Below are 26,203 nucleotides of genomic sequence, written 5' to 3'. Positions count from 1 at the left end.
AACTCAATTTCAAAATTTTGCAGAACTTTGTAGGAGTTGTATTTTAAAATTCATTGCAACATGTTAACTATTTTGCAAATAAATACAGAACTGTAACTATCACAGACTTTGACAAAGCTTGGAAGATCATAAGCTGTAAACTTCATGGCTTATAACGAAAACGTTCGAGTTTACTACACACAGGTAGTCCATTGTGTAACTTTATGCTTAAAGAATTATTCTATGAAAGCAGAGTACCTATTCGTTTTAAAACATTCTATTACATTTTTATTTTTAAACTGTCATCTTTTATATATCCCCCCCTCACGACAGAAGCTTGTACAAAACTACAGTTCATTTTGCAAGATAACAACTTTGTTGCTCTTTATTTATTCAATGGTTAACTACTGGTGGTGAGGTATACTTGGTGAAAAAAAGGCTTAATTTTGTGGATGTAGAATTATTCTCCAAACTACATCAGTAGAGCACTAACTTCTGAACTACACCTACTGCCATCTACAACTTTCATACATACAAAAAAGTCAGTCTTCCTACCAGCATATCCCCACCATCAACAGCTCCCACTGAAAATTAAAGTAGTAACAACATTACTCCAAATGATAACCTAGCACAGGGTGTTCTCAATCGAGGAGATCATGTGCACCTGCAGTGGACACACAAGGTCTTGACAATTCAAGACATTCTTGAGGCTGGAACATACCATACTACACAGTAGCCCATAGAATGTCACAAGACTCCTAGAACTTACAGCAGAATAGCTGAATGAAACATAACTGCAAGGATTATGTTAATAAATGGACAGATGTCTCGCTCAAAGTGTAAGAAAGAAGAAAAGAGGATCAGGATTAGACAGGATTAAGAGTTTCATCAGCTTCAGGAGGTACTTGGCATGACCAAGGAAATCACAGTCCAGCCTCTTGAACTGAAGAACGAAACGAGATTTTTACTTGACCACAACCAGTGTACATCTACAAGATACTACACACACACACACACACACTTGAGGGATAATTTATTTCATAATATTCACCATATTCTAAGTACGTTTTACATGCAGAATTTGTATACGTTGTAATTAAGGCATATTTCACTGGCACAAGAATTAGATCCAGACATATTGCTGGTTTACAGTTTTGTTTTATGTAGAGTTTAAAGTTAGGAACACCCAGCCTGAAAGTTAAAAGGAAGGAGAAATGTGGTATGTAACATACCAGGAGGACTTTTATTTTTAGTTTAGCAAAATGGATGTTTTCTTCTTGACAAAACAGCACCAATGTGCAATGAACTGTTTTGAACCAGTATTTTATGTGAAGTACTAAATTAACATTATTATTCTGAACCAGTAGAATGTTTAACATCAAACTTTGTTGTCCAAGCCTTAACTAAATAATTAAATATCCTTATTCATTCTTTAACACATTTACTGCTAAATCTCTTGTTAGAGCAGTCATTACACTTACTTATAAAAGGTCAGTAGTGGGAACGTTGCTCATTATCAGTTTTCAAAGTCTCTACCAAACAAGTTTCAAAGAAATTCCTGGGATAAGTGGTAATGTAAATAAAACAATGAATACTAGCAAAACAACTTTCCACAATTACGATACTTTATATTTCAATGTAATTTTAGCTTTATGTTAATGAAAAACCACATTTAAGAATTTTAATAGAACTAATGCTTCACACCACAAGAGAACCATAAAATATTTTTGTAAATATAAAATTATTGCAAAAAGTGATAACATTTCTTTTCTCTCATGAAATAGCTGTTTCTTGTTGCAATATTTATAATCACTTCAAATTCATGAATAACATAGTATAAAAATAAAATGTGAGAAGTGATTTTGTATTTTAATACTTGTATTTCAGTGTAATGTCAACTCTTTCAGTAAACTAGAATACCCATACATTTGGTTTATTAGTAAAGTTGAGTGGTCAACTATGATCATTATGTCTTGAAATAATAAATTCAACAGTTTGAATGATACTGGCTCAGCAATATCATAGATCTGATAAGTTTAATTACAGTAAGTAATGTCCTGTGCTGGAAAATTGTAATCTATTGCTCATCAGACTGTAGAACATTAAATCATGGTAAGACTACAAATACTTATTTACTCATCCTTGTATTAAAAGGAAACTTTGTACAAAATCATTGTGAGGTAATATCACAAATCTACCAGTTGACTGAAAGATGTTTAAGTTCAGAACATCTGATCTTTGTTTTAAAATTACAAAAAAAATACTATCATATTTAATGAAAATTGACTCAATAAATGTTCAAATTCAACAGTAACTCAAATATGAGGGAAAAAACACCTCAGAAATGAGGACTGCAATTGTAAAGGAAAGCTCTACTCAGTTACAATTGAGATGCTATTAACAATGTCACTTTAAGGGTCACTATACATTTCTTTAAATACAGATATTCAACTGGGATAGTCCTTAATTATGCAACTGTCTTTATTAATATACTTTACAGAACTGTTACATCAATAAAATTCCATAATAACAAATGAATGTCAACCCAGAAATTTATTTTCCAAAGCAATGTATGCATGATAAAATAGTATTTCATGCAAAACCAGATGTGTCAAAGCAAAAGCACTGTGTCTTGTAATACAAGAATCTACAAAAAGCCATCCTCAATGTATATGAAATTCAGCTGCCACTACAGAAATTCTTGTTTACTTATTAATATTAAAACAATAAGCTAGTGGATTTAAGTTAAAATTTTTAAAGTTCACTACAGTAATTTTAGAGAATAAGTTATTCAAAATCATACAAGCAAGAAAATACACAGTTAACTTTAACTGAGAGCTGTAGAACACATGACGGCAACACCTCTTTCATAAAAACTGTGCTTATTTTGTCCTTCTGCTGCAGCTAAATCAACAGTGAACAACAGTTCTGCACGAGTGGAGTTTAAATATACAGGCAAGGTGACCTGAAAAAGATGAGTCAAAAGTGTGCTCACTGCCATCCTATTCTCAAAATGTTAGTAAAGTGCAATATTTTATTTTTTAAAAAACAGTTAAGAATACATGATTTAAACACAAGTTTTTAGATAGTATATTAAAACTTAATCCAGCAGATTGGAGACAATTTGCCAAAGTGTTTTATAAAAATCTTCACACACCACAACAGTTATCCTCAAATTACCACAAATAAAAGAATTTCCAAGATGAATCATCATACACCACACAAGATTCTCTTGAAAACTAGATGTACTTCTACCAGATTCCCTAAAATTCTCTTTCAAGAGTAAATAAAGCCAAAATTGAGAGTAAATATTTTTATTTCTTGCTTTTGAAATTCAGGTTATGCCATGTTGTAGACCAGAGTGCATAACTCTTCTTATAATTTGTGGCATGCACAGGTTTTACATATGTTACGATAGCAAAAATTGCAATGTTAAGCATCCCTTAGGTGACATCACTTTAGTGTCTACTAAGTGACTAACATACAATGCACTACTATATAGTGGTATGAGTGGTTAAAAAAAGTGACCAACAACAGCCAGAAAATTGAAGCCATACAATGTGTTTTACAGATTTAAGTGGTGGAAAGCTTTTTTAGGACATTAGGACACAATGAAAATATTCTAACAGCTTACTTTTATGATGTCACAAAAGCATGCAAGTTCAAGAAGTCTTAATACAAAATGAAAATAACCTCATAACCCAAGTACTTTTGAAAGGTGGATTTTTCTTCTTCTGAGATAAAATGATGAAAGGTCCTTTTGAAAATACTTTGGTAAAAGGGTTTTTACCATTTTATGTTCTAGAAATTTACTTTTTACTGCAAAATTTTTCATCCATAAATACAAACCAGAAAGTCACCAACAAAAGATAAACTTCATATTGCTAAAATGAAGCATTAAACAAAATGTTCTTTTCAAAACAAAAATAGTCAAAAGTCCAAAAGCCTATTTTCTCAGAAATAAAAAACAAAGATTAATTCAACTAAGATACTTATAAAACTTTAAAGGCATATTTAAAGAAAATATACATATAAAATAAAATTATTACTAGAGTATACTACATATATTGCATAACAGAAAAGAAAGGATTTAATTTAGAGTTCAACCTTACATTCTACCAACTCCATTCTACATCAGCAATTTGTGAACAAGAAATACTGTTCAATAACACTTCTACATTTCTCTACAAAGTAGCTAAAATTAAGCATTTCATTTCCTTCCTCATAACAATTAAGAGGTAGCATGTTTGAATTGAAGTTATTAAATCAATATTTATTCATTAGGCATGTTCTGAAAAGAAACATTATTAGAAGCAAATTCTATTAAATAATCAGTAAACTGAAACACAGGATAAAAAAAAATAAGTGTAAGTAAATGACTGTACAAGGTAGTAACTATAACAACATGCTTTATTATCTACAGGGTTTTGAGTCAAGTTTACTTCACTGCAGTAACCTAAATTAATTTAATTACATTAACAATGCTATAAACCCATAGATATTGCACACACCTTATCACTACAAGGGGCCTAATGGTATTTATTTTCTGATCAATGCTGTGTGACAAGCCTCAAATAGACAGAACTGACACAGCAGAGGGTACAGCCAATCAAAGAATGCATTAGGCCTCTATGTCACAGATTCTCTTCTCAATTTCATCACTGGTGAAGGAGGAAGAAACGATTGTTTGGTTGTTTGATGTTTTATGGCACAAAGCAACTAAGCTATCTGCATCAAACAACCAGCAAAAAATTAAAAATAAAGTAGGATTATTAAAATTCACGAAAATGAATCATGTTAGAATAAAACAAAGTTCAATTTTTGATTTAAAAACTTAAATAGTGTTAAAAAAGTCAATGGCCTTTAAAAAAACTAAAAACATTTGTAAGGTGGACAGTGATACCATTTCCAATGACACTATCCAGTGTCAGGGGTAAACCTGTGCATGAAACACATCTAAAATGGTGCAATTGTTTAAAGTTGTAACTACAGCACGATAATAAAATGTGGGCTGTTGTGAGGGTCACATAGACCACACATTGGTACATCAGTCCCAGATAAAAGAAAACAATGAGTTAAAAAACTGACCAATGAGTAGTCTAGTTAGGACAACCTCCTCCTTCCAACTCTTGCAGAAACAAAATGGCCAAGTCCAACAGAGGGTTTTATCTGGAAAAGCTTCTTATCACATTGCTTGTTCCAAGTCAACTGCCCAGTAGTGCAGAGTCTAGCCTTGAATATAGGACCATAGTCCTGGTATGGAACAGGCACAACAGTGATAGCACCAGAGCAAACACTTAGCTACAGTGTCAGCAAGCTTGTTTCCATGAATACCCATGTGGCCTGGTATCCAGAAGAACTGGTTAGAAATAGATGATAAAGACAAATGGGCAGTTTTGAATATCAATGAGAACAGGGTGAGAACTAACATGAAGTGATTACAGGGCCAGTAGAGAGATAAGTGAGTCAATATAAATAGTACAATTCATATACTGCTTAGTTTCTATGTGATTCAGGGCATGAAGAATGATATACAGTTCAGCGGTGAACACAGAAACTGTAGAGAGGATTCTGTGTGCAGCCACTGAACCACAACAAACAATGGCAGTGCCCAAAGAGTCATCTGATTTTGAACCATCCATATAAATGGAAAAAGAAGGATGGTTTGAAAGATCTCCAGCAAATAGAAAATGGTAATTCCAATTAGGAGTATCAGCCTTTTTCAGATGACTCAAAGAAATGGTCACACTTGGTAAGAGTAATGAGCCATGGTGGGATGGGCTGATCAGTTGATATGGCAATGTCATCTAAGGACAGACCTAATTCATCTAACTGTGCCTATGTAGGAAGATAAAAACAAACAATAGCAGTTCTTCCATTCTGAAATAAACATGGCCCACTGAGGAAGGAAAACACAACCCCATATGGGATGCTGTGGTAAGGACCAAAGTTTTGAAGCATACAGAAGAAAGAGAAGTGTAGAGGAGGTTCATAAGAATATATCTGGACTGGGGAAGTGGGCAGAGCCAAAGCTCCTGATGAACAGGGTCCAGCACCTCCAAAGCTGAGGTCCACAAACCAATTTCAATTGAATAGAGTATGATATATCTTTAACACAGAACATTGATCCACTCCCTAAGAGGTGGAAGAGAGGACATGGAGGATGTTCACTGCTCTTATACACTCGACTCATAGCTGCTTGATGTGTGGTATAAAGGATAGCTTACGGTCAAAAATAAACCCCAAGAACTTTGTCTCAGGGACCACAGGAAGCACAACTTCACTGACACAGAGTTCAGAATCTAAGTGAATACCTCTGTTGGTGGCAAAAATGCATACAAATTGTTTTGAAATGAGGGAAGTTAAAACCATTTGCTGTGGTCTACATCAGTACACAACTGAGGGAAGTCTGTAGCTGCTGCTCAATAAACCTCATGTTAGACAACTGACACAACTTGCAGAAGTCATTGAAAAAGAGCACATTCAGTGACAGCATTAATCTTTATACTGAAAAGTGTGATACTCAAAACACAGCCCTGAGGGACTCCAAGTTTCTGTAGGAAAGAACAGGAAAATGTCAAATCTACACACTCTTGGAATGCCATGCCCACAAAAACAAAATTAACAAAAATGGGCAAATGGCATGCAACCCATATCAGTGGAAGTCTCACAAAATGCCACACCTCCATGTAGTATCATAAGCCTTCTCAAGGTCAAAGAATACTGACACAAGATGATGTTGAGAAAGGGTTCTCTGATTGACATTTCAAGTTGAATCAGGTGGTCCACGGTTGAGCACTGTCATCAGAATCAACATCAGGTGGGCAAGAGGAAGTTGTTTGATTCGAGGAACCAAACAAGATATTCATTAGCTATCCCTTTCCAAGGTCTAACATAGACAACCCAAAGCAATTGGATGGTAGTTTGAAGGAATCCTGGGATCCTTCCCAGGCTAAGAGAAAAATAGGACAATAAACTGGTGCCATGCACCAGGAAAAACATATTCCTGCCAGATTCAATTAAAAACAACCAGAAGTGTAGCAACAGAAGCAGGAGAGAGATGGCACAGCATTTCATAGAGTACATCATCAGGTCCAACTGATGTACTGTCAGACCAATGAAGAACTAGCTTGAGTTCCACCATTGAAAAGGGCAGTTATAGTCAAAGAGAGAGGAGGTGATTGCTCTGCTAGTCTTTATTGCTAAGAAGGTAGAGAATGAAGCAGAAGTGCCAGATACCCAGCAAAAGCTTTTCCAGGGTCAAGTATCATGAGAGCAGTGAAACAGGGCAAGTTGGCTTGGTCTACCTTCCACCAGGTTGGGTGGCATCAATCATGGCCAGTCTTTCTTAAAATGATAGGAAAATTATTACTGGCATGTGGGTTATTGTCAACCCTACATGAAAAGTGAGAGAACAGTGATAGGGAGCAGATCAAGAGATCAATAGCAGTAAAAGACTAACTTGGTGATAAATATAAGTATAAGAACCAGTATTGAAAAGAAAAAGGTTGTGATCAGAGAGCATATGCTCCATGGAGCAACCCTTTCCCAACCAATATCAGCACTTCAACTAGGATTAAAAATGGAGATGCCAACTGTTCTATGAGCGCATGAAGGTCTGATTGATCATACGTCTCATCAGGAAACAGGTAGAGAGAACAAACAGTGATGTTACGACCCAAGGAAACACGGGTGGCTACAGCCTCCCAGGGTGTGTCGAGTGGCAAAGACAGGGTGGGCACGTGCTGAGCAACCAACAGTGCCACCCCTTCATGCACTCGTCCATTACAGAACTTGTGCTTTCTGTACAAAGAAAACTGCTGAAAGGTGGTGACTGTATTGGCAGGTTTCAGAAATGTTTTCTGTGAGGTAAGGCATACAAGATGATAAGAATCAATCAGTGCTTTGATGTCATCCAGGTTAGAACATAAATAGACAGTTCCACTGTATTGAAGTGGCCATTTTTGTTTATGTGTCAGTAAAGTGGGTGGACAGCCCTTCTATTTTCGACCAAATCTTTTTTCTTTATTTGAGGGAGGTCTATCAATCTCCATGGATCCTGCCATGGCTTGATTGGGCAGGTCTTTGTCATTGAAAGAAGATTCCAGCAACTGAAGATATGAACGAATGATCATTTTGCATCTAGGGGCTGAAGAAAATGTAGCCAATGAAATGCCCATACCCAGAGCCAAAAGAAGTGGATCTGCAGGTTTTGCTGGAATGAATGGTAGGAACAGAGATAGATGTTGACAATGACTGATTAATTTTCTTAACCATAGAAGGCAAAACACTTTTCATATGGTTTGAAAACAATTATTTTGGACACACGGAGAGATCTATCTGCACTCCCACTGTAGCATGGAACAAAGTGAAGTAGCATACATCCAAAATAGAGCGATGGACTGTAGCTGTTGAGCCTCAGGGTAAGAAATGTTGTGAACAATTTTCAAACATTGTATCTCTTTTTTCTTCCACCCACCTGGGGCATGAACGAAAGAAAGATGGGTGAAAGCCACTACAATTAACACAATGAGGGTCTAATTTCACACTCATAGACATCATGGTCCTTGCTACTGCAAGAGCACACATCAAGGAACCAAGACATGATGTCTTTAAGTGACTGAACAGCTGACATTGGAAACACCTGAGAGGGTTCGGAATATATTACCATACCTTGCAATTTAGATAACTTGCCTTGATTGTGACAGGTGGACGCAGTGATGTAAACATCAACATTAGGACACTGATCAGCATCATAATTCCATCTTTGCAAGTGGAGATTTGTCTCACTGCAGAAATTCCTTGTGTGGAGAATTTCTGACTCAGGAATGTTCTTAAAATCCCCCTCAAGAATAACTTCATGACAAATTCAAAATAGCATGGGAAGTAACTTCAATGAGTATGTCCCTAATGGCCATCAATTGCAAGAGGAGTTCACTGTGTTTGAATGAATGTTTCCATCAATATGTCACACGAATGAAGCTTTTTTGACTGACCTAAGAGAGCCAGCAAGCCCCTATAGTCCCTTCTGAATAAAAAAGGGAAACATTTGCCTTAAAGATTTGTCTGAAAGAGAATGTAGTATCAGAAAATGAAGTACAGTAGTTGAAGAGATTGAAGATTGCTGTTCAGAATGTTCAAGAAGAGGTCATTTACCTATGGTCTGTTTTTCACTATTTTATTTTGATTTTTACTTGGGGGGAATCCATAATAAAGGAAAAATATTTTGGTGCCCACTGATCCCACCCACCATGGAGCCCTCTAATGGGACACACTACAATGCCAAACAAGGACACTGCAGCAATACCATGGTTTCATGAGCACTATACCCAAATATTAGCATCAGACACAATGTCCACAACACCCATTGAGAATGTGCAACACTGGTACTTGGTTGACCCTAGTCAAAGTGGGCCAGCTGACTGATCCTAGGAGGGCCACCCCAAAACTGCTCATCTACAGGAATTCAAGGCCAAAGTGGTGCTTAGGGATGGACCCCTCAAGCACCAAGATCCTCTCCTTCCCTTCACTGTTCTATCAGTTTACCTCCTAGGGGAGGTCCTCTCACTGCATGCAGGAATCCATACCAAGGGGAAGAAAAAAAAACTAACACATATATACACAAATGCTTTGTTTCTAGATATGTTTACAAAATGTACACTTTGTAGATTCCTCTAAGATCATTTTACCACAAGAGAAATATATTTCTTGTGCTATTGGTATGGATAATGATATGTTGTATCACTAATTGTCTTTGTAATCTTAAGAGATATACAAATCACTTTACAAATAATAATGACATTTGAGTATAAAGTAAAATACTGACATCTCAGGTTTCAAACTATGGTTATCACATGTAAACTCTTCAAACAGATATATACATGTTTACAAACTTACCATGTTTTTAGAAAACTCTTCTCCAGGTTGGATCCTGATTAAAGAAAACAAAATTTAATTCATTGACTGTGTCAATAGTTACCAAAATACCAGAACACCATTTTTTTTAATAAACAAACTTTAAGGAATATTTATCTGAACAGTTGCACTTAAGTAAAAGAAAATGACAAAAATATGTCTGCAAGAACATTTAAAAATCTAAGTTAGAATCATGCACTGCTCCTTAATATCACACCTTTAGGAAAATACTATAAAAAAATGGATGATATTTGTTGAGAATTGAGTTTACACCATTTAAAAGTGCACTTTTATCTTAGCCCAGATTTCAACACAAAATTATTCCAGTAAATAAAGAAGCTATTTTATAACCATATGATTAAAGAAATAAAAATTTGTTCACTGAACACCCTCAGTTTTCTCCTGCGTGATTATATAATAAAAGAACGTATTCAACTACTCCCATTCTTTAATAACTGATACCTATGTAACACTCCCCCATAAACTGTGTAATTCCTCACTCAACTGAATGAAAATACTGTACACAAAGAAGATACAACTGATGAAACACTGTATTCTAACCTTTACAGGTAAGAATGTAATAAAGTACATTTAATTAGCTATACTCATTACCATATTAATTAATTTTAAGTTTTGCTTCAGGTAGGCAGCTTGTTTTGATTAGAAATTAATAGCTGTTTCAGCCTCATGTACGTGGCTTAAATGGAAGCAGGAATTTTAACTTACTTGAACCAGCGTAGAGTGGTTAAGCAGAGATCAGTGAGGATCGTGGGTGAAAGATGTAGTTTATTATCTATACAGTCTGCTCCTTGGAGTTTCAGCCCTAGGTGTAAAAAGGTATAATTACATCACATGCTAGGAATGCTTCTCCATACATGTCATTAAGTGCTTAACTACCATATATAAAAGCACACACACACACCCCTACACAGAGAGAAAGAGAATTGAAAATAAAATTGCCTCACACTAATTCAAATAAGCACATTACTCAAGAGCACGTCAGAAAATATTAAAATGCAAGTAATTATTACACCAATTCTAATATACATTTGAATAAATGACTTTTCCAATTACAGAGCACCTAATAGCATATGAATTAATAAAATAGTCTAAGCAAACATAACACAAGTTCTACAGCTATTATCTTTAATTAGTGCATTTTGTGTATAAAATGAGTGATTGGACCCAATTTTTCCAAGTTAGGTTTGATTAAAATTTAACTCTTGAAATGCTGCACGGACCTGCATTTAAAAGTATATTTTTTCTTGAGAATGATCTCCAAATAGAGTTAATGAGGAACTTGAATGCTTTTACAGCCATTTTCAGTATCTGGGTACTGCTTTTACACAATTTCACGCAAACCAATTACTTTAGTATTTTATAAATTTAAATAAGTCTTACAAAAATAACATGAATGAAAACATTCATTTGTATGAATATAACTATGGTTGAACCTACCTACAGGTAAGCTGTCTGCATAAACAGGTTCAAAGTTGAACTTACCTACAATACCAAAACTACATTCATCCATCACTAAGTTTTCGTCTTTTTTGTCAATGACCTTCACCTGTCAGAAAACAGAAAAGTTAGTGTTCTAAACTTATATTACTGAAACTCTCTGGCTTCAAAGGTACAGGTAAAAAGCAGAAGTTCAATAGGAAAATAAATGTGCATTGGTCTAACATCTACACATATACTGGCATGAAAATAACCCTATATAAAAAAATATATTCCTATTCTTACAGTCATCCAGTTATAATACACAAGTACAGCACAAGGTACTTTCAGCAGTCTTGCAATCAACCAGTAACAATACACAAGTACAATATAAGGTACTTTCAGTAGTCTTACAATCATACAACAGATAAATATAATAGTGTTAAAATACCACAAGATGATTTTCGTACAACAGGTAAATATAATTTTCTATTCATTTTTCTCTGGTTTTTAACATTGATAGATCAGCTTTACTTTGAACTTCAAAGCCACTCTACCTTCAGTTTTACTTTTTCTTCTTAATTTCAAATTCATAAAATACATTAAGTATTCTGCAATATATTTAAATTTCACTGGGTTTGTGTTGAGAAACCTAGTGACACATTTTAAATTGTAAATTTCATTTCATTCAAAAACTGATGGTTTCAACCTAAATAATTATAAATAATAACAAAGAATACTATCTTTTTGCATATAATACAAACCTCAAGGTCTAATTCTTCAAGTGACCAGCCATTGGCCTGGGAAACATACTGTCTAGTAGCAGTAATATAAGCCTCGGGGTTAAAAAGCCCTCCTAACCACACATGTTGTGCCTGTTAAAATGAATCCAATAATAGTTATCAACATTTCCACTTACAATATCAGTTTTTATTCAGAGGCTTGACTCATGAAATAATAAGTTACAATGTTTACAAATTTCATTAAATGTGTGTATATACACACAAAGGTCGGAACAACAGTGCTCATAGTTTAGATAAAATATATGAAAGAAAAGTTCTTCATCTCAAATAAAAAAAAGCTATTAATGACAATACATAAATGACTCAAACCAGACTGAGATAAAGTCCAAGCAAACCAGATAAAAACACTTCAATTACAAAGAGAATGTTTCATGCTTAGATATGTACATTCAAACTGTTGGAATAACTGATATAAAACACCTTTAAAGTATTTACCCTGATGGGTCATACGTACAGGTGAGTGACATGTACAGATAACTGTTTACACTCACAAAGAACATCCCAAATTGGAAGAATAGTTTTGATATCAAACACCTTAAGCATTTATTCTGCAATAAGTAAAAGTACCTGACCCTAGCAGCAAGAAAAATATTTCATGTACTTTTAAAAATGTTAATTGTGTTGCACTCATGGTTTTACTCTGAGCTACTTATACTGCCCACTGCAAAAAAAATAATTGTTAGGCTTTTCAGTTAAGTCACTCAACAATAACATACAGTAAATCTAAGTTTTTATTCTTTAAATTACATCACATTTTGGAATGTGGATGATAGTGTAATTAATTCCTAACAATTTAGTGTCGAATATCCTGTTTGTGAAATAAAAATATAACATCAACATTACTCATCCCTTTTCTTAATACCATTTCAAAAGTGAATGTTGAGCTTTGTCTGCATGTGCAGCTTTTCAGACAAGAGACAGAGGAACACTTAGATAGACACTACAGTTCACAATATGTATAAGATATTGCTTCTATAACTTCCTGTATTTTATTTTTATACACAGGATGGATAAAACGATATCATACAGTTGGTATATTTTGTATAAAAGAAACTGTTATGTAAGTAACTGAAACCAACTGAATTGTTTGTTTCAGAGTAAGAAACTAGACATTAAAAACTGTGTTCTAAAAGACAACTATCATTACTTTTCTCTCCCATTTGTTAGCTCTCAGATATTCACTCCTAGCTATTCAAGTGTTTCACAATTTATCAAGGACATGTTTTATTTCAAGAACTAGTATGCTGTGTGATCCTAGTCCTTCTACCACATTGTGCTCTAAAGCCAAAAGTATGATATTTTTATATGTGTTATGCCTTAGAATCTATGGAGCACACTAAACCTTACTCTATACCCTCACACACAGATATTTATCTTGGCTGTGTATATACTGCATCCTAATTTTACTTGTGGTTACATAATTATAGATCACATATTAACATACTAAAATTATTGAAGTAGCAAATGTTGGAGGAGCTATAGGATTTACCCCTCACAAGTTCTGAATATTAGATGCCTGTAAAGTATAAGCTGAATGTATGTATATTGTAATAAGGTATGCAGGTGAGAGCATTATTTAAAAAAATACCATGTAAACAGTATTTAGGAATACTAAGAATGAATACACAACTTTAAAAAAGAAAAAGTTATTCTTCCAGGAAATAACCTGTTTCAGTGATTTTAAAACTATGTAGCAAAACCCAAAAGTTATAACTAAACAATAACATGAAATAAGCACTGCTACTGCAGTGAAGAGATTATAGCAACAACTTCACATGAATTTCAACACACAAAACCAACTTTTGCAAAGCAGTTCACACTTACATCTAGCTACCTAGAAACTCCTTACACTACAAGTTTGGCCTGTACTTACAACAATGATAGTTGACAATAAGACAGCATCATTTATATTTCTAACCCTACCTTGAGAGCTGTTGCACCCCCAGTTGTTGAAGCAGCAGATATCTTCTGAAGCAACTTAATACGATCAGAAAAGTCAGTTATCCACTGAATCACAGTGCACTCTGGTGGTACGGTGTACTTTCTCCAGTGTGAGGGTAACATTCCTGTAGATCAAAAACTAACATCACCCACAGATATTTATAATTCAACAAGTGACGATTTATTTATACATGCACATAAAGAAAACAGCAGTATCTTTACCTTTTCTAAATCCAACAATTTAGTTTTTAAAATGTCTTATTTGCCAAATAGGTAACAGTAGTGAGAACAGATAATTTATATAAAAAGAGTAGCTATACCCCATTACAAGTCTATAATCTTTTATCCTGTTCTATACTACAAGCGGTGTAGATAGCCTAGTTGCTTTGTACCATAAAACACCAAACCAACCAACCAAACTGCACAGCTAACTTTACACAACAGAGATGGTGGTAATGAAGTGTAGTGGTAAATGACAATAAAAAATACATAAAAATCACTTTATATAAAATGGTAATAGGAGGAACAGTAAAATACTGTAAAAACCATTTTTCTTTGACAACAATAGACAATAGTAGTTCAATAGGGTTAACAAAAGCAAGACTGTGGATGTTTATTTTTTGTCTACAAAGCCTGCTACTGTGTACACAAACAAGTCTTTAACATACTTAATGTTGTTATAAAAAGTAATTTTAACACCTTTGATATTAACAGTATTTCATATAGATTACTACTCTACTTCAATACTCACTTCTACATTTTTTTTTTTTTTTTGATCAACAAACATTACTGCTGAAAATTTAAGTTCAAGAATTTCCTTATCACTTGTGATAATGCCAAATCATTAGTTCAGGAGAGAATGAAATAAGAACAGTCAAAAGTCTAGAAACTTTGGATGTGAATGGTGAGTATGGATGAATTGAGAAGTATTTATGTTTACAGCTTTGTTTTAAAATTTATTAAATGCATTTTGTTTCATCTAGAAACACTTTTTGATTCATATAGGTCACTAAATAATTGTTACTAAAGTTGTGTTCTATTCCCCCCCATTTATTTAATTACTTATTTATTTTTTGGTTAAAAATAATAGAGGTGGATTATTATAATAATAAGCATACAAACTTCTGGTAACTGATTTTCCTGGTTCTTTTACTTTTTATTCAATCCATATAACATAAATTTGATTACTGACATCAACAAGTTTCTAACAAAGTCACATAAATTAATATATACTGCTCTCAAGGAGAATATACATCTCTTCAGCTTCTTGAATTTAACTTACCCAAACATAAAGAATATTTCCTGTAGAATTCAGTCACATAAGTACTTTTAACTCTAGAAAAGAAGGTTGTAATGCAAATATCTAAAGTCACTTATTGAAGTAATTCGTGATGCGAATTTGTTGACCTCAAGATGATCTAAGAATGTTGAAATATTGTTCTGTACTTTATTTTAATTAAAATTTTAATAACCATACCAGCCATCTTAAGAATATATTTATTACTGAAGTTGAACTAAAGTAATAAATCTATTTTTAAAGTTATTTTTCTTTTGAAAATTTTAATAAAATTACCTTTTGCTAGTTCACTAAGAATGTTACGATGATAATTGGTTTGTTTTTTCTCTCCTTTACAGATGAGAATTACATCTTCCAGATCCTTACGAACGACTTGGAGTAAACTTGCTCCTGCATTAACCTGGCAGACAAGAATGTACTCAAAAATCTTTCAATGGAGAATCTATTTAGACTATCATATAAGTTAGCAGTGCCAAACAAATAATTGAGTTTTTGGTCTAAATGATTTCTCCTACCTGGTTATAAAGTGGAAAAAGTTTTAAATTTTATACCCAAAGCCTTCTTTGATTTGAAGGCAGCCTCAGGGAATGAATCCTAATCATCATCCCAGTGAACTACTGTGTCTATTCTACCTAGTATCCTTGAAACACCAAAAAGATATGGTTCGAGAAACAAGGCAAAATTAAAAATTAACAAAACAAACACACAATACGAAACCTTAAATCAGTGAAGTTGGAATATTACATTTGACTTAATTGCATGTGGTTTCAGGCTATTCAACTGTATATTCCCAAGTTTTAAAACCTATTTAAAGACATGCTTAGAAACTGAACATTGTAAACAATACATATGTTATAACCTTTAAACCAAAAAGAATAGGTTTAGTGGTATTATTTGTTAAAAATATTGAAAGATATCATACACATCTCCTATACAATATAGCTATGAGCCATCTTTGACTGAAATTATTTGATTTTGATTTCACTGTTTACATAAATACAAATTCTCAGGTTTTTGAAGTACAGTGCAAATTTTTAAGATGCTATGAACTTTTTCTATACTGAAATTTCTTAAGTTCTCCACCTCATAATCACTTATTAAAAAAAACAAAAAACACATAATACTGCATGTACTTCTCTCTCAAAGTATCGATACAATGGGTCTTTGATATTTTCAACTGTACGTCTAAGAGTCTGGAGGCTCTGAGGTACTAATCTCAACCAAGTAGAGGCAGAATTGTAGAGAGTACGCATCCATGCTGGACGGCCATCAGCCTCCTTTTTGTTAGCTTCCTCATCATCTGCTGTGTACACTACCTCGTCATCATCTTCAAGCAACTGCATCCGCAAAAGTTTGGAAATCAGGTCCGAACCTGTAAAATAAGCAATAATCACACACAGTAATTCACTGTAAAAATAACATTAATTTCTAATTCAAGACTCATTTCAGTTGCCAATAAAGTTATAAATTACACACATTATTTATAATTATGAATAAATCTAATACAACAATAAAAACGTTTTGCTAAATTTTGTGCAAATCTACTAAAGAACCATTTGCAATTTTGAAGTGATATATTAGAGAAAGCATCTAATCCATACTGTCATCTTACTTTATTCTTTGTCAATGAATAGTAAGATTGACCCTCATATTATTAATGACTTGCAACACATTCAAGAACAGATTTTAATCCCATTAACAGCAGACTGGGAGTTCAGTGCCTTAACCATCATGCCATGCCAGGTGTGACAGAAATATGAGAGAATATATTATAAAGATAAACATATTTTATTAGACTCACCTCGATTAGTCAACAGAACATTCTCTGCATTATTAGGAAGGCCGAGCCAGGATGGAGTCTGGTGGTCTGAAAGACTTTCCACCCAATGAAGGAACTGGTCACGTCTAATATAATGTTGACAAACACAGAAAGACAGCTATTAATACAAGTTCACAAAATAGTGGCTAATTCAACTAAGACAATTAATAAATTCACCCCCCCCAGCCATATACTGCAGCAGTAACTATATTTTCTAACCAACCAGGTATGATTTTATTCTGTATTAACTAGCAATCCCACCATTCACAACTGACATCAAGTACAATACAGTAGTTACACTTTATTGTAATAACAGTAAAGATAAATTGTGCCATTTACAGTTTTAGAAACTCAGAGGATATATATATTTGTACAGGTTATATTAATCAAACTCTTGCTGTGTGAGGGAGTATGAAAGTTTTTAAAAAATCAGGTACTGTCAGGTTACCACTGTGATAGGTTATTCAGGTGGTGTTTGTGTTTAGCTTTACATTACCAATGTTTCAAGCCACCAGAGTACACATCTCATTACGTGCTTCAAGCCATTTGTATTTGACCCAACAGACACTAAATGTAATAACATAACTTTAGAATCATCTCACCGAATTCCTTCAGGCATGGTTATACATTTCTTTAAATCACCATCAATGCCAGACACAAGAGCAAAATCTGGTTCAAAACTATGAGATGTGAATAGTTTCTCTAAGAAGGAATTCAGAAGTCTCTGAAAAATAAAATGAGTGCAGAATATGATTTGTTCAAAAATTTGCAACAAAAATATTTTTTTTTCTATTCTAAAACATGAAAATTTAGTGAAACTAATACCCAAAATAAAACTAATGTCACTGTCTATAAAATTATTTGCTATGAATAATTCTTTTACAGTTAAAAATATGTACTATCAAAACTTAAGTGATATAAAGGTTTCTGTTTGAAATAACAATCTGCAGCTAGTTTCACAACACAACATTAGGTAAAATATATATGAAAAGGAAAAAAAAAAAGAAAAACTCATGAGGAACACTTACTGCAATTATGTGAGTATAATTAGATATAATGTTCTATGAGAAAGTGAAATATTTTAGTAATCAAACATTTTTAAATAATTCAATAGATATTAAATTCCAGTACATGTGACATACACTGCTGTATTAAATATTTGTTCCAGGTTATACACAATGCTAGAGTATTAAAAAATTATATAAAACTACGGTATTTCCTATTTCTGTTTATGATCAAATGTAACATAGAAAATATTGTGAAAATTGTACAGCCTTTAATGAAGCAGAAGGGGAGAAAAGGAGCATTTTGAAATTTTATAAGTAGAAAGTGGTTACTACTTTAAATGTGCACATCTTCCCTGCTCTCTACACTTCATCCACAATAGTAACAATGCTCTCTATACTTCATCAACACATATAAATAAATCCTTGATATTTTCCTGTATGTGAACACCATTGTAAGTTGTAATATCAGTACAATATGTGTCAAGTATTAATGTAAACGTTTTAGCAGTGTTTACTACAGACATAATAATAAATACCACTCAGTTTATGCAGATTAAGAACTTATTCAGTCTGATGAATTTTTCACATCATAGTAATTTGAAAGTGTAAAACATTTATATTTAGTAACATAATAGGGTTGAAGAGTATATGGTAATACAATAACAACAATAACAATTTATAGACATTTTTATATTTTCTTATCAATGGAAAGCATCAGTGATTATTTACAATTGGTCATTAAAGTATGCTAAATGAAACTGGAACACATGTTTTGTATTCACCCAGTAGAAATGATAACTACGTAATTCTCCTGGTAAATCTCTTAAAGACTTGCATTACTCACTTTAACTCTGGAAAAAATGTAAATTTACCTCTTAAAAATATTTAGTATCAACTGTTCTAGCCAAATCTCAGGCTACTGCTAGAATTTATAAAGATGGCTACCTGATCAAAATCATTATCAATTTTCCCACCATAGATACACTGACCAAAGAGAGTGCACAGAGCATTCCATGGAACCTTTTCTGGGGGTAAGTTGGCACGCCCTAAACAAAAACAACAACAGAAATCACACAACTTCTGAACATGAAATATTTATGTATTATTGCACTCCTTACAGATTAATGACTGACACACACCTTAAATATCACAAAAATTAGTTAATTTTTGTATAAAGAATGTCATCAAGCATTTATTTATTCACATTAATTAGAAATACATATCACAGTAGGCTTATGTACAAAACCTGAACCAGAATCCTCAAACAGTTACTAAGGTGTCAAATTGCATTGTTCTAACTATTAAATCAAATACTAATTAAAATGGTAATAAAGAAGATTTAATTGTAATAATATATGTGTAATGCATCTCAACAAGTTCAATATTTTGTAAGTAAAATCTTTTCTTATATTTCCAATAAAATAAACTTAGTTCTGAAGGTTTCTTAGAAAAAAGTGTCTCCATCTACCAATGAATAAGTGTTTAATAATTTTCGTGGTATAATCTGAATTCAAATATGAAACATGTTTTTGACAAACATACAAAACTACAAGAAGATTTGGTAGAATATTTTCACATAAAACAAAACCTCTTTAAGTTTTAAATATTTTTTGTGAATCTTATTTTAACATTCAACTCATCTTAGTGATCTAATCACTGATAAAAACTGTACAAGTTGAAAAGTAGATTACTTTACACTTAACAATTAAGCTTCAAAGTCCTATTGATAAGTGACTTATACTTCGCTATTGATTCATGAGTAATATTTCTTACCATTGCTACAGTTTCAATCCAGGTGTCAAGGGTATCACAAGCCACTCTTAAGTCAGACTCAGTAAATTCATAGTGCTTAGCCCAACCTAAGGGTGAATAACGGAGTCTTTCTTGAACAATAGCATGGAACCAAGCAAGAAGAAAGTAGAGTCTGGCTCGTTCACCAGGAGCCTGGAACAACAAGATGAAAAATACATTTATATTAGTTAGTTACCAACAGATTAACTAACTTTGATCTTTCACAAATGATATCTTCTGTACTATAAAATCATGTGATCGTAAGAAACATTCTAACTGCATACAATCTCTCTCTGACAGCTTCGACTTCAAAAAGTCGAAATTTCATAAATGCTACCTAGTTTTCTTGCAATTCCAGATTCAAACCACCCTGTTTGATAAAGACCTAGTCCTCCTGCTTTGAAGAAGACAACATTACAGATTGCTAAAAGTAAGAACAATTTTAAATTTCAGCTATTTCACAAAATATTTAACTATCATTAAACAGTCTTGTGTAGCTCATTATTTAATTTCTGTGGTACATATTGGTGATTAGAATATATATTAATACTGGAAATAAATGATCTTATAACACCAAAATGTTTTTATTTCATTAAATGTTCAACACTTTGGATTACACTTCTTCACAAGATCCCAATAAAACACAAACTGAAACTAACAGGATAAAGTTAAACCATTTGAAGTTTTGTATTATCAGTTGTGGTTTGTGTTTAACTGAATGCTTGTATGGAAGCTGTAAAGCAAAATGTCAGTTGTCTAATTAAATAAAAACAACATTTTGGTGTTACAAGATCATTTATTTTTAGTATTATGAATTCATGGGTAACAGATGCTATGTCTGAATTTAATACTTTTGTGACTTGCAAAATTTACATACAATTGTGTTCAGGTTTATAGTGTGCAGAACAAAGAACCAGAAAAACAAGATGAAATCTTCTATTTCTTAAACATTAATCTCAAATGTAACAATTTAAAAATATATATTTACTTAGCATAAATAGCCAATGAATTTTTATAGAAAACTAAAAGCCTGAATTTAAAAATGAAATCCAGAAATCAAGTGACTTATCCTGCTCACCAGTAAAAAAGAAAAACAAATCTCACCTTCATCATACGTTGAGCAGGAACCTGGCTGAATGTTCGTAAAAGGTTAGCCTTGATGCCTGGTGGAGGCTCAAACACAAAAACTCTACCTGCTCGAAGAAGGTTGACAGGGATCTTGGGATGGATCTCCAGTGTCAAAAAGAGACGGAAAGCTGGATGGGGTTGGAGTGTGTGAAGTTTCTTCTCTAGCTGCACAAGCCACTGAGGTGCAAGATGAACATTCTTCAACATCACCCACCTGCACACAAAACAATCACAAAGAGATGACATCAATCTGCAAGATGAACATTCTTCAACATTATAAATGAGAGTATTTCAGCATTGCTAACTTGAGAACAAAAGAATATCAAACTAACATTGACAGAATTCTGTATTCTTTCAAGAAAAGCACAAAGTTTTTAAGATTCTACAAATGATTTTATAACCATAAATAATGAAAATGTCTGTATACTCTAACTACAAGGCCATTAAATGTGGCTATGGGAATTTGCTGATATCCTTGTGTGTACATTCGTTTAGCCTCTATTTTGTCATTCATTTATTAAATGACTTAATAACTTTATTAAAGTCATTCGTTTGCCATTATTTTGCCATGGTGAGGTTGTGAATATGGCATAATGACAACTGCTGAAAGCCCTGGCAGTCCTCAGTAAGAGTGACAGCAAGGTGAGGCACTGGAGGAGGAGGGTGGAGTGATGGGCAACTTATGCTTTTCATATCAATTTACTAGCATTTAGCATGTCTAATCACTATTGTTTATTCTACATGCAATTTCCACTTCAACATTATACACAATACCACAAGTGTACAATATCACTTCACGATATACAATTGCACTTTAGTGTGTGAAAGAGAGAGAGAGAACAACAATTAGCTGATTCTTGGACAAGGAATCTGTCAGGTAGATTCACACTATGTTCTCCATGGCCTGGTCCACTTTTCTCAAGAATTTGATACACCACATTGCAAATAAATTTTTTTTTTTTCTCACTTTTGACCAGGTATACCTTATATACATTGGAATGGTAACATCAACCATATGCAAAGAGTTTGTGATACCATTTCAGAGTTTTCTTTTACACTCTACCACTCCAATCTGTGGATCACTTTTGCCAATAAACCTCATGTTTTTTGTATAATGAATCACTGCATCTGGTTTCATCAGAGGTTCCTTAGTTTTAGTCTACTTTGTCACTGTCTTGCATTTCACTGATTGCTGTCACATCATATCTGTCATGCCAGTTCACTACTAACACTTTACCCAACTTTCTTTGCTCACATTCACCATACTGCAAGAATGCAGTAAATTTCGACACACATTTCCATTTTATTTTTCTCGCAGTTCCACACGCACCAATTTCTTGTGCACACGTGAAATTATTCAGGCTTAGTGATGAATACCAATTATCATTCCATAATAAATGCCCTTTTCCCATATACTATGTCTAAGCTTCTTCAACACAGTACTGGAGACTCCAAGAGGGTTATTTTAGGGAGTGTCAATGTCAGTATCTGTATACACAATGACATTTAGGACAATTCTAGTTGTACAACAGCATAAAACAGAAAAGGTTTTATTCCAAGTCAATGGTATTTTGATGATATGTACTACTTTAAACCAAGCACACCTTTGAAAAAAAAATACTAGATTCAACAATCATTAGCTTGTGGAATGAATAAAAGAAATTACTGGATCTTGAAGTTATCACAAAGAACTTCAAGTTTCCATATTTGATCATTTGCAGATGATTGGTTATTGTCAGCTAAGTGTAAAAACCTTAGGAGGAGGAGAAACTGTCCCTGGTCATTTATTTTCCAAATATTTGGATTCCAAAAGATGAGTCAATTTACCAATAATCCTGAAACTTGTTTCTTTACAAGGGGCATCAATAAAAGTAAGCCAAAAATATATACAATTCCTGCACGTGTCTACCCCATCTACAAATGTGGGAATTTCACATTAATATAAAATTATTCACTACACAACTGATATTTTCTGGCTTCTATGGCAATAAATGACAACTCCTGGTCAAAGAAGACATCAAAACAGTTGAGTTCTTTTGCATCATCACCATAAGACCAGTCCTCAATCACACCTGAATGTTGCTTGTCAAAATCAACATCTGGCTGAAAAATGTAACAACCAGTCCACACAAGGAATTCATGGGTAGTCTCAAGTGGAAGAACAGATGCAAGTGTCTCCAACATCCTCCCTTAAAGACTTGTAACCACTAACTGCACCATCATGAACCCAACATTCTCCCTCACCACCCAAGTTCTAATCCTTGTCTTCTAATTCATGGAGTAAAACATCTCTATTCCAGAAAAATCATGGGCATTCAGTTAAAAGGCAAAGTTTTTTCATCCTTTAGTTGTTTGGATGCACAGGTGGTGGTAGGTGCTTGGCATTATGACTGAATCACTGAAATCTTCCTCACTACTACTTATAAATTGTTTTTCTATCTTCTCTTTACAGACACACTTTTTTTTTGCAATACTTTTCCTGACTGCACCACCACTACCATGAGAAGTTTACAGTACAGGCTCACTAATAGAGAAAGAGACACATAAAATATCTCCATGATGTACAAGATGCAATTGAGTCCTTGGAAGAGTGTGGATGAACACAAGAAAACAGGACTTAACATATGGGACTAAGTATAACTGAAACATCTGGCACACAATTGAATTATAGGTGATGAAATTTCAAAGTTCACAAGATGACCATAGCAGCTTTATGAGTTAAACGTAATACTAAGAGTATCAGTGATTTTAATACCTGTAACTACAAGGCTACAATTAAATGTAGTACTAAGATCAAATATTATAATACTTGTAACTATGATGCTACTATTAAATGTAACACTTAAGATTATCAAAAATTGATTTCCAAAATAGTTTTGCCTTAAAACTGTGCATATAACAGTAACAGAAAAAATGCTAACCTGCCAGTCTTAGAGGCAGAATTGATAGCTTTTTCTGCCTGACTAAATCCTTCAGCTGATCCAATAGCAATTGCTGTCATGGTTTTTCCAAGTTCTGCTGAGAGATCATCCACTCTACCACTGGCATCATACCCAGGAACTGAACACATGAGAACTGGAGTGTTGGCTTTAACCTGAAAACATAACATAATCAGGTATTAATGTCTTAACTTCTTTTGTAAGATTGATAGATTAATTACTTTAATGGAATATTCTATATCTTACAAAATGTAATGAGGATTTGATTCTTTTTAAACAGTATTCCTTCATATTTTAACAGAAACTCAACACTTGTTAAATCTAAACTTCAAGTCACATTATTAAAATGTGGTGCATGTAAAATCATGCATGCAAGCACTAAAAATAATGTAACATTACTTTGTTTTCACTGAAGTAACAATTTAGAAAACCAAAGACTTATTACAAAACAATAATTTTAATATTTATTGAAATGTTGCTATGGAAAACTTCAAGTACAGACCACTTAGAAAGAGTAATCATTATTGTACTTAGTATTCAGTTTCAATCTCAAGGTATTTCATTATTTATTTCACCTACTAAGTCAAAGTCACAAGTTTAGTATTAAAATTAGTTGCCAATGTTTTGAAAAGCAACATACAAAGAGTTGTTTTCCTGTCACGGGTAAACTGTTTTCTTCTGAGAAAATAATTTTTTTTATAAATTCAGCTTTAAATATATGCATTGCTTTGATAATTAACTTTACATAATAGGAAAAATGTTTTTCACATGCTGGCCTAGATTACTGACGATAATTATAGAAATAGACATACTGTAATAAAAACTCATTAATTAAATGTGAATACCAACAAGAAGTTAACATGTGAAGAGTAAACAAGTATGGTTATAATGACAAACATATTTAATAATGTTTTGAAACAAATCGAACTAGTAGTGAAAGAAACTATAAAATTGTGAAACATTTAGGTAAAGTTACATCATCAGGTATGTAACCTCATTGAAACTTTCGTATTTGTAATAATGTTTCTTTCACAACCCATTTGAGCCATCTCCAAACTTTATTTTCTATAAAATAGGTTTCTCATCAAATATACTTAATCATAAATTCAAATATTTCAAAACATAACAGTTTTAATATCTATAATTAACTTGACTGTCAAGTGGAAATTAAATAGGAAGCAGATAAAGTTTGTAGCTCTTCTACTTTAGCCAAACCTCATTTTCCACTGCACTAGCAAGATCCAATTCCATTCCTGAAGCCTGAGTAAAAGTGTCTCCCAATACCATAGCTACTACATGTTGGCTCATGGCAATGATTCGGTCTGGTCGAAAGGCCTGAATGACTAAGAGCTGGTACATAGCCAATCCAATGTTAGAAAGAGGCTTGTCTTCCTCCCACAAAATAGGAATGTTTTGTTCTGGCAAGCTAGCTTCTACCCAGTTCACAAAGTCCTTTCATGATGAAGAAGATAAAAACTGTTAGCATAGTCAAGACTCAAAATAAATATGTGAAACAAAACAACATTGAACTATAACACTAAATAAACAAGAGTTGTGGAAAGAAGAATTACTAGTCACAGTTTTAAGGAAAACACATACAGTATATGTAGCCTGTCACAAAACAGGAACATAGAAAAAAGTTTATTAATTAAACATGTCTTGGCCTTATATGTAAAAGAACAAACTGAATTGCATCAACCAACAAAGCACCAAAAATGTGAAGTGATACAAAAATCATGATCATCCAAATTAAGCAGATTCTGAAGATAAAACTAATTTTATGGTCAAAAATAAAATGTTAAAAATTTAATTAATACATTAAACTTTCAACTACAAGACTTTTTTCCATACTAAAGACCTCCTCTCAATTTCTATATGTTCATGGCTTATACATGTTTACACTTGGAGACTGTAAGACTTCGTATATTGGGCAAACTAAACATCTACTAGTTATAGCCAATGAACATGTAGGAGTTACCATAAAAACAAAAAGAATTTGAGTAATCCCTGTGCTTCCTCTATACACCAACACAGAGAAGAAACAGGACATGGACTTATCAAATTTCAACATTCTGAGCAAGGCCAACTCTAACCTAGAATTAAAGAAACCCTTCACATCAAACAACTTTCATCAACACTGAATAACA

General features: G+C 33.2%; 1 protein-coding gene across 1 annotated transcript in view; it reads right to left on the bottom strand.

Moving 5' to 3' along the window:
- Positions 1 to 2,442: 2,442 nt before the first annotated feature.
- Positions 2,443 to 26,203, bottom strand: part of Dhc64C (dynein heavy chain, cytoplasmic) — a 119,991-nt gene continuing 96,230 nt past the window's right edge. Inside the window, 15 exon segments of the mRNA XM_076504488.1 lie at positions 2,443 to 2,944; positions 9,877 to 9,910; positions 10,621 to 10,717; positions 11,398 to 11,461; positions 12,096 to 12,206; positions 14,058 to 14,200; positions 15,649 to 15,772; positions 16,506 to 16,744; positions 17,174 to 17,277; positions 17,794 to 17,915; positions 19,144 to 19,245; positions 19,972 to 20,142; positions 21,094 to 21,331; positions 24,039 to 24,211; positions 25,272 to 25,508. Coding sequence (XP_076360603.1) covers positions 2,807 to 2,944; positions 9,877 to 9,910; positions 10,621 to 10,717; positions 11,398 to 11,461; positions 12,096 to 12,206; positions 14,058 to 14,200; positions 15,649 to 15,772; positions 16,506 to 16,744; positions 17,174 to 17,277; positions 17,794 to 17,915; positions 19,144 to 19,245; positions 19,972 to 20,142; positions 21,094 to 21,331; positions 24,039 to 24,211; positions 25,272 to 25,508 — 2,097 coding nt within the window. The 3' untranslated portion in view covers positions 2,443 to 2,806.

This window comes from Tachypleus tridentatus, chromosome 6, assembly GCF_004210375.1.
Source record: "Tachypleus tridentatus isolate NWPU-2018 chromosome 6, ASM421037v1, whole genome shotgun sequence".
Classification (NCBI taxonomy): Eukaryota; Metazoa; Arthropoda; class Merostomata; order Xiphosura; family Limulidae; genus Tachypleus; species Tachypleus tridentatus.
The sequence above is the reverse complement of the archived record's forward strand: the minus strand, read 5'-3'. Positions and strand labels throughout refer to the sequence as shown.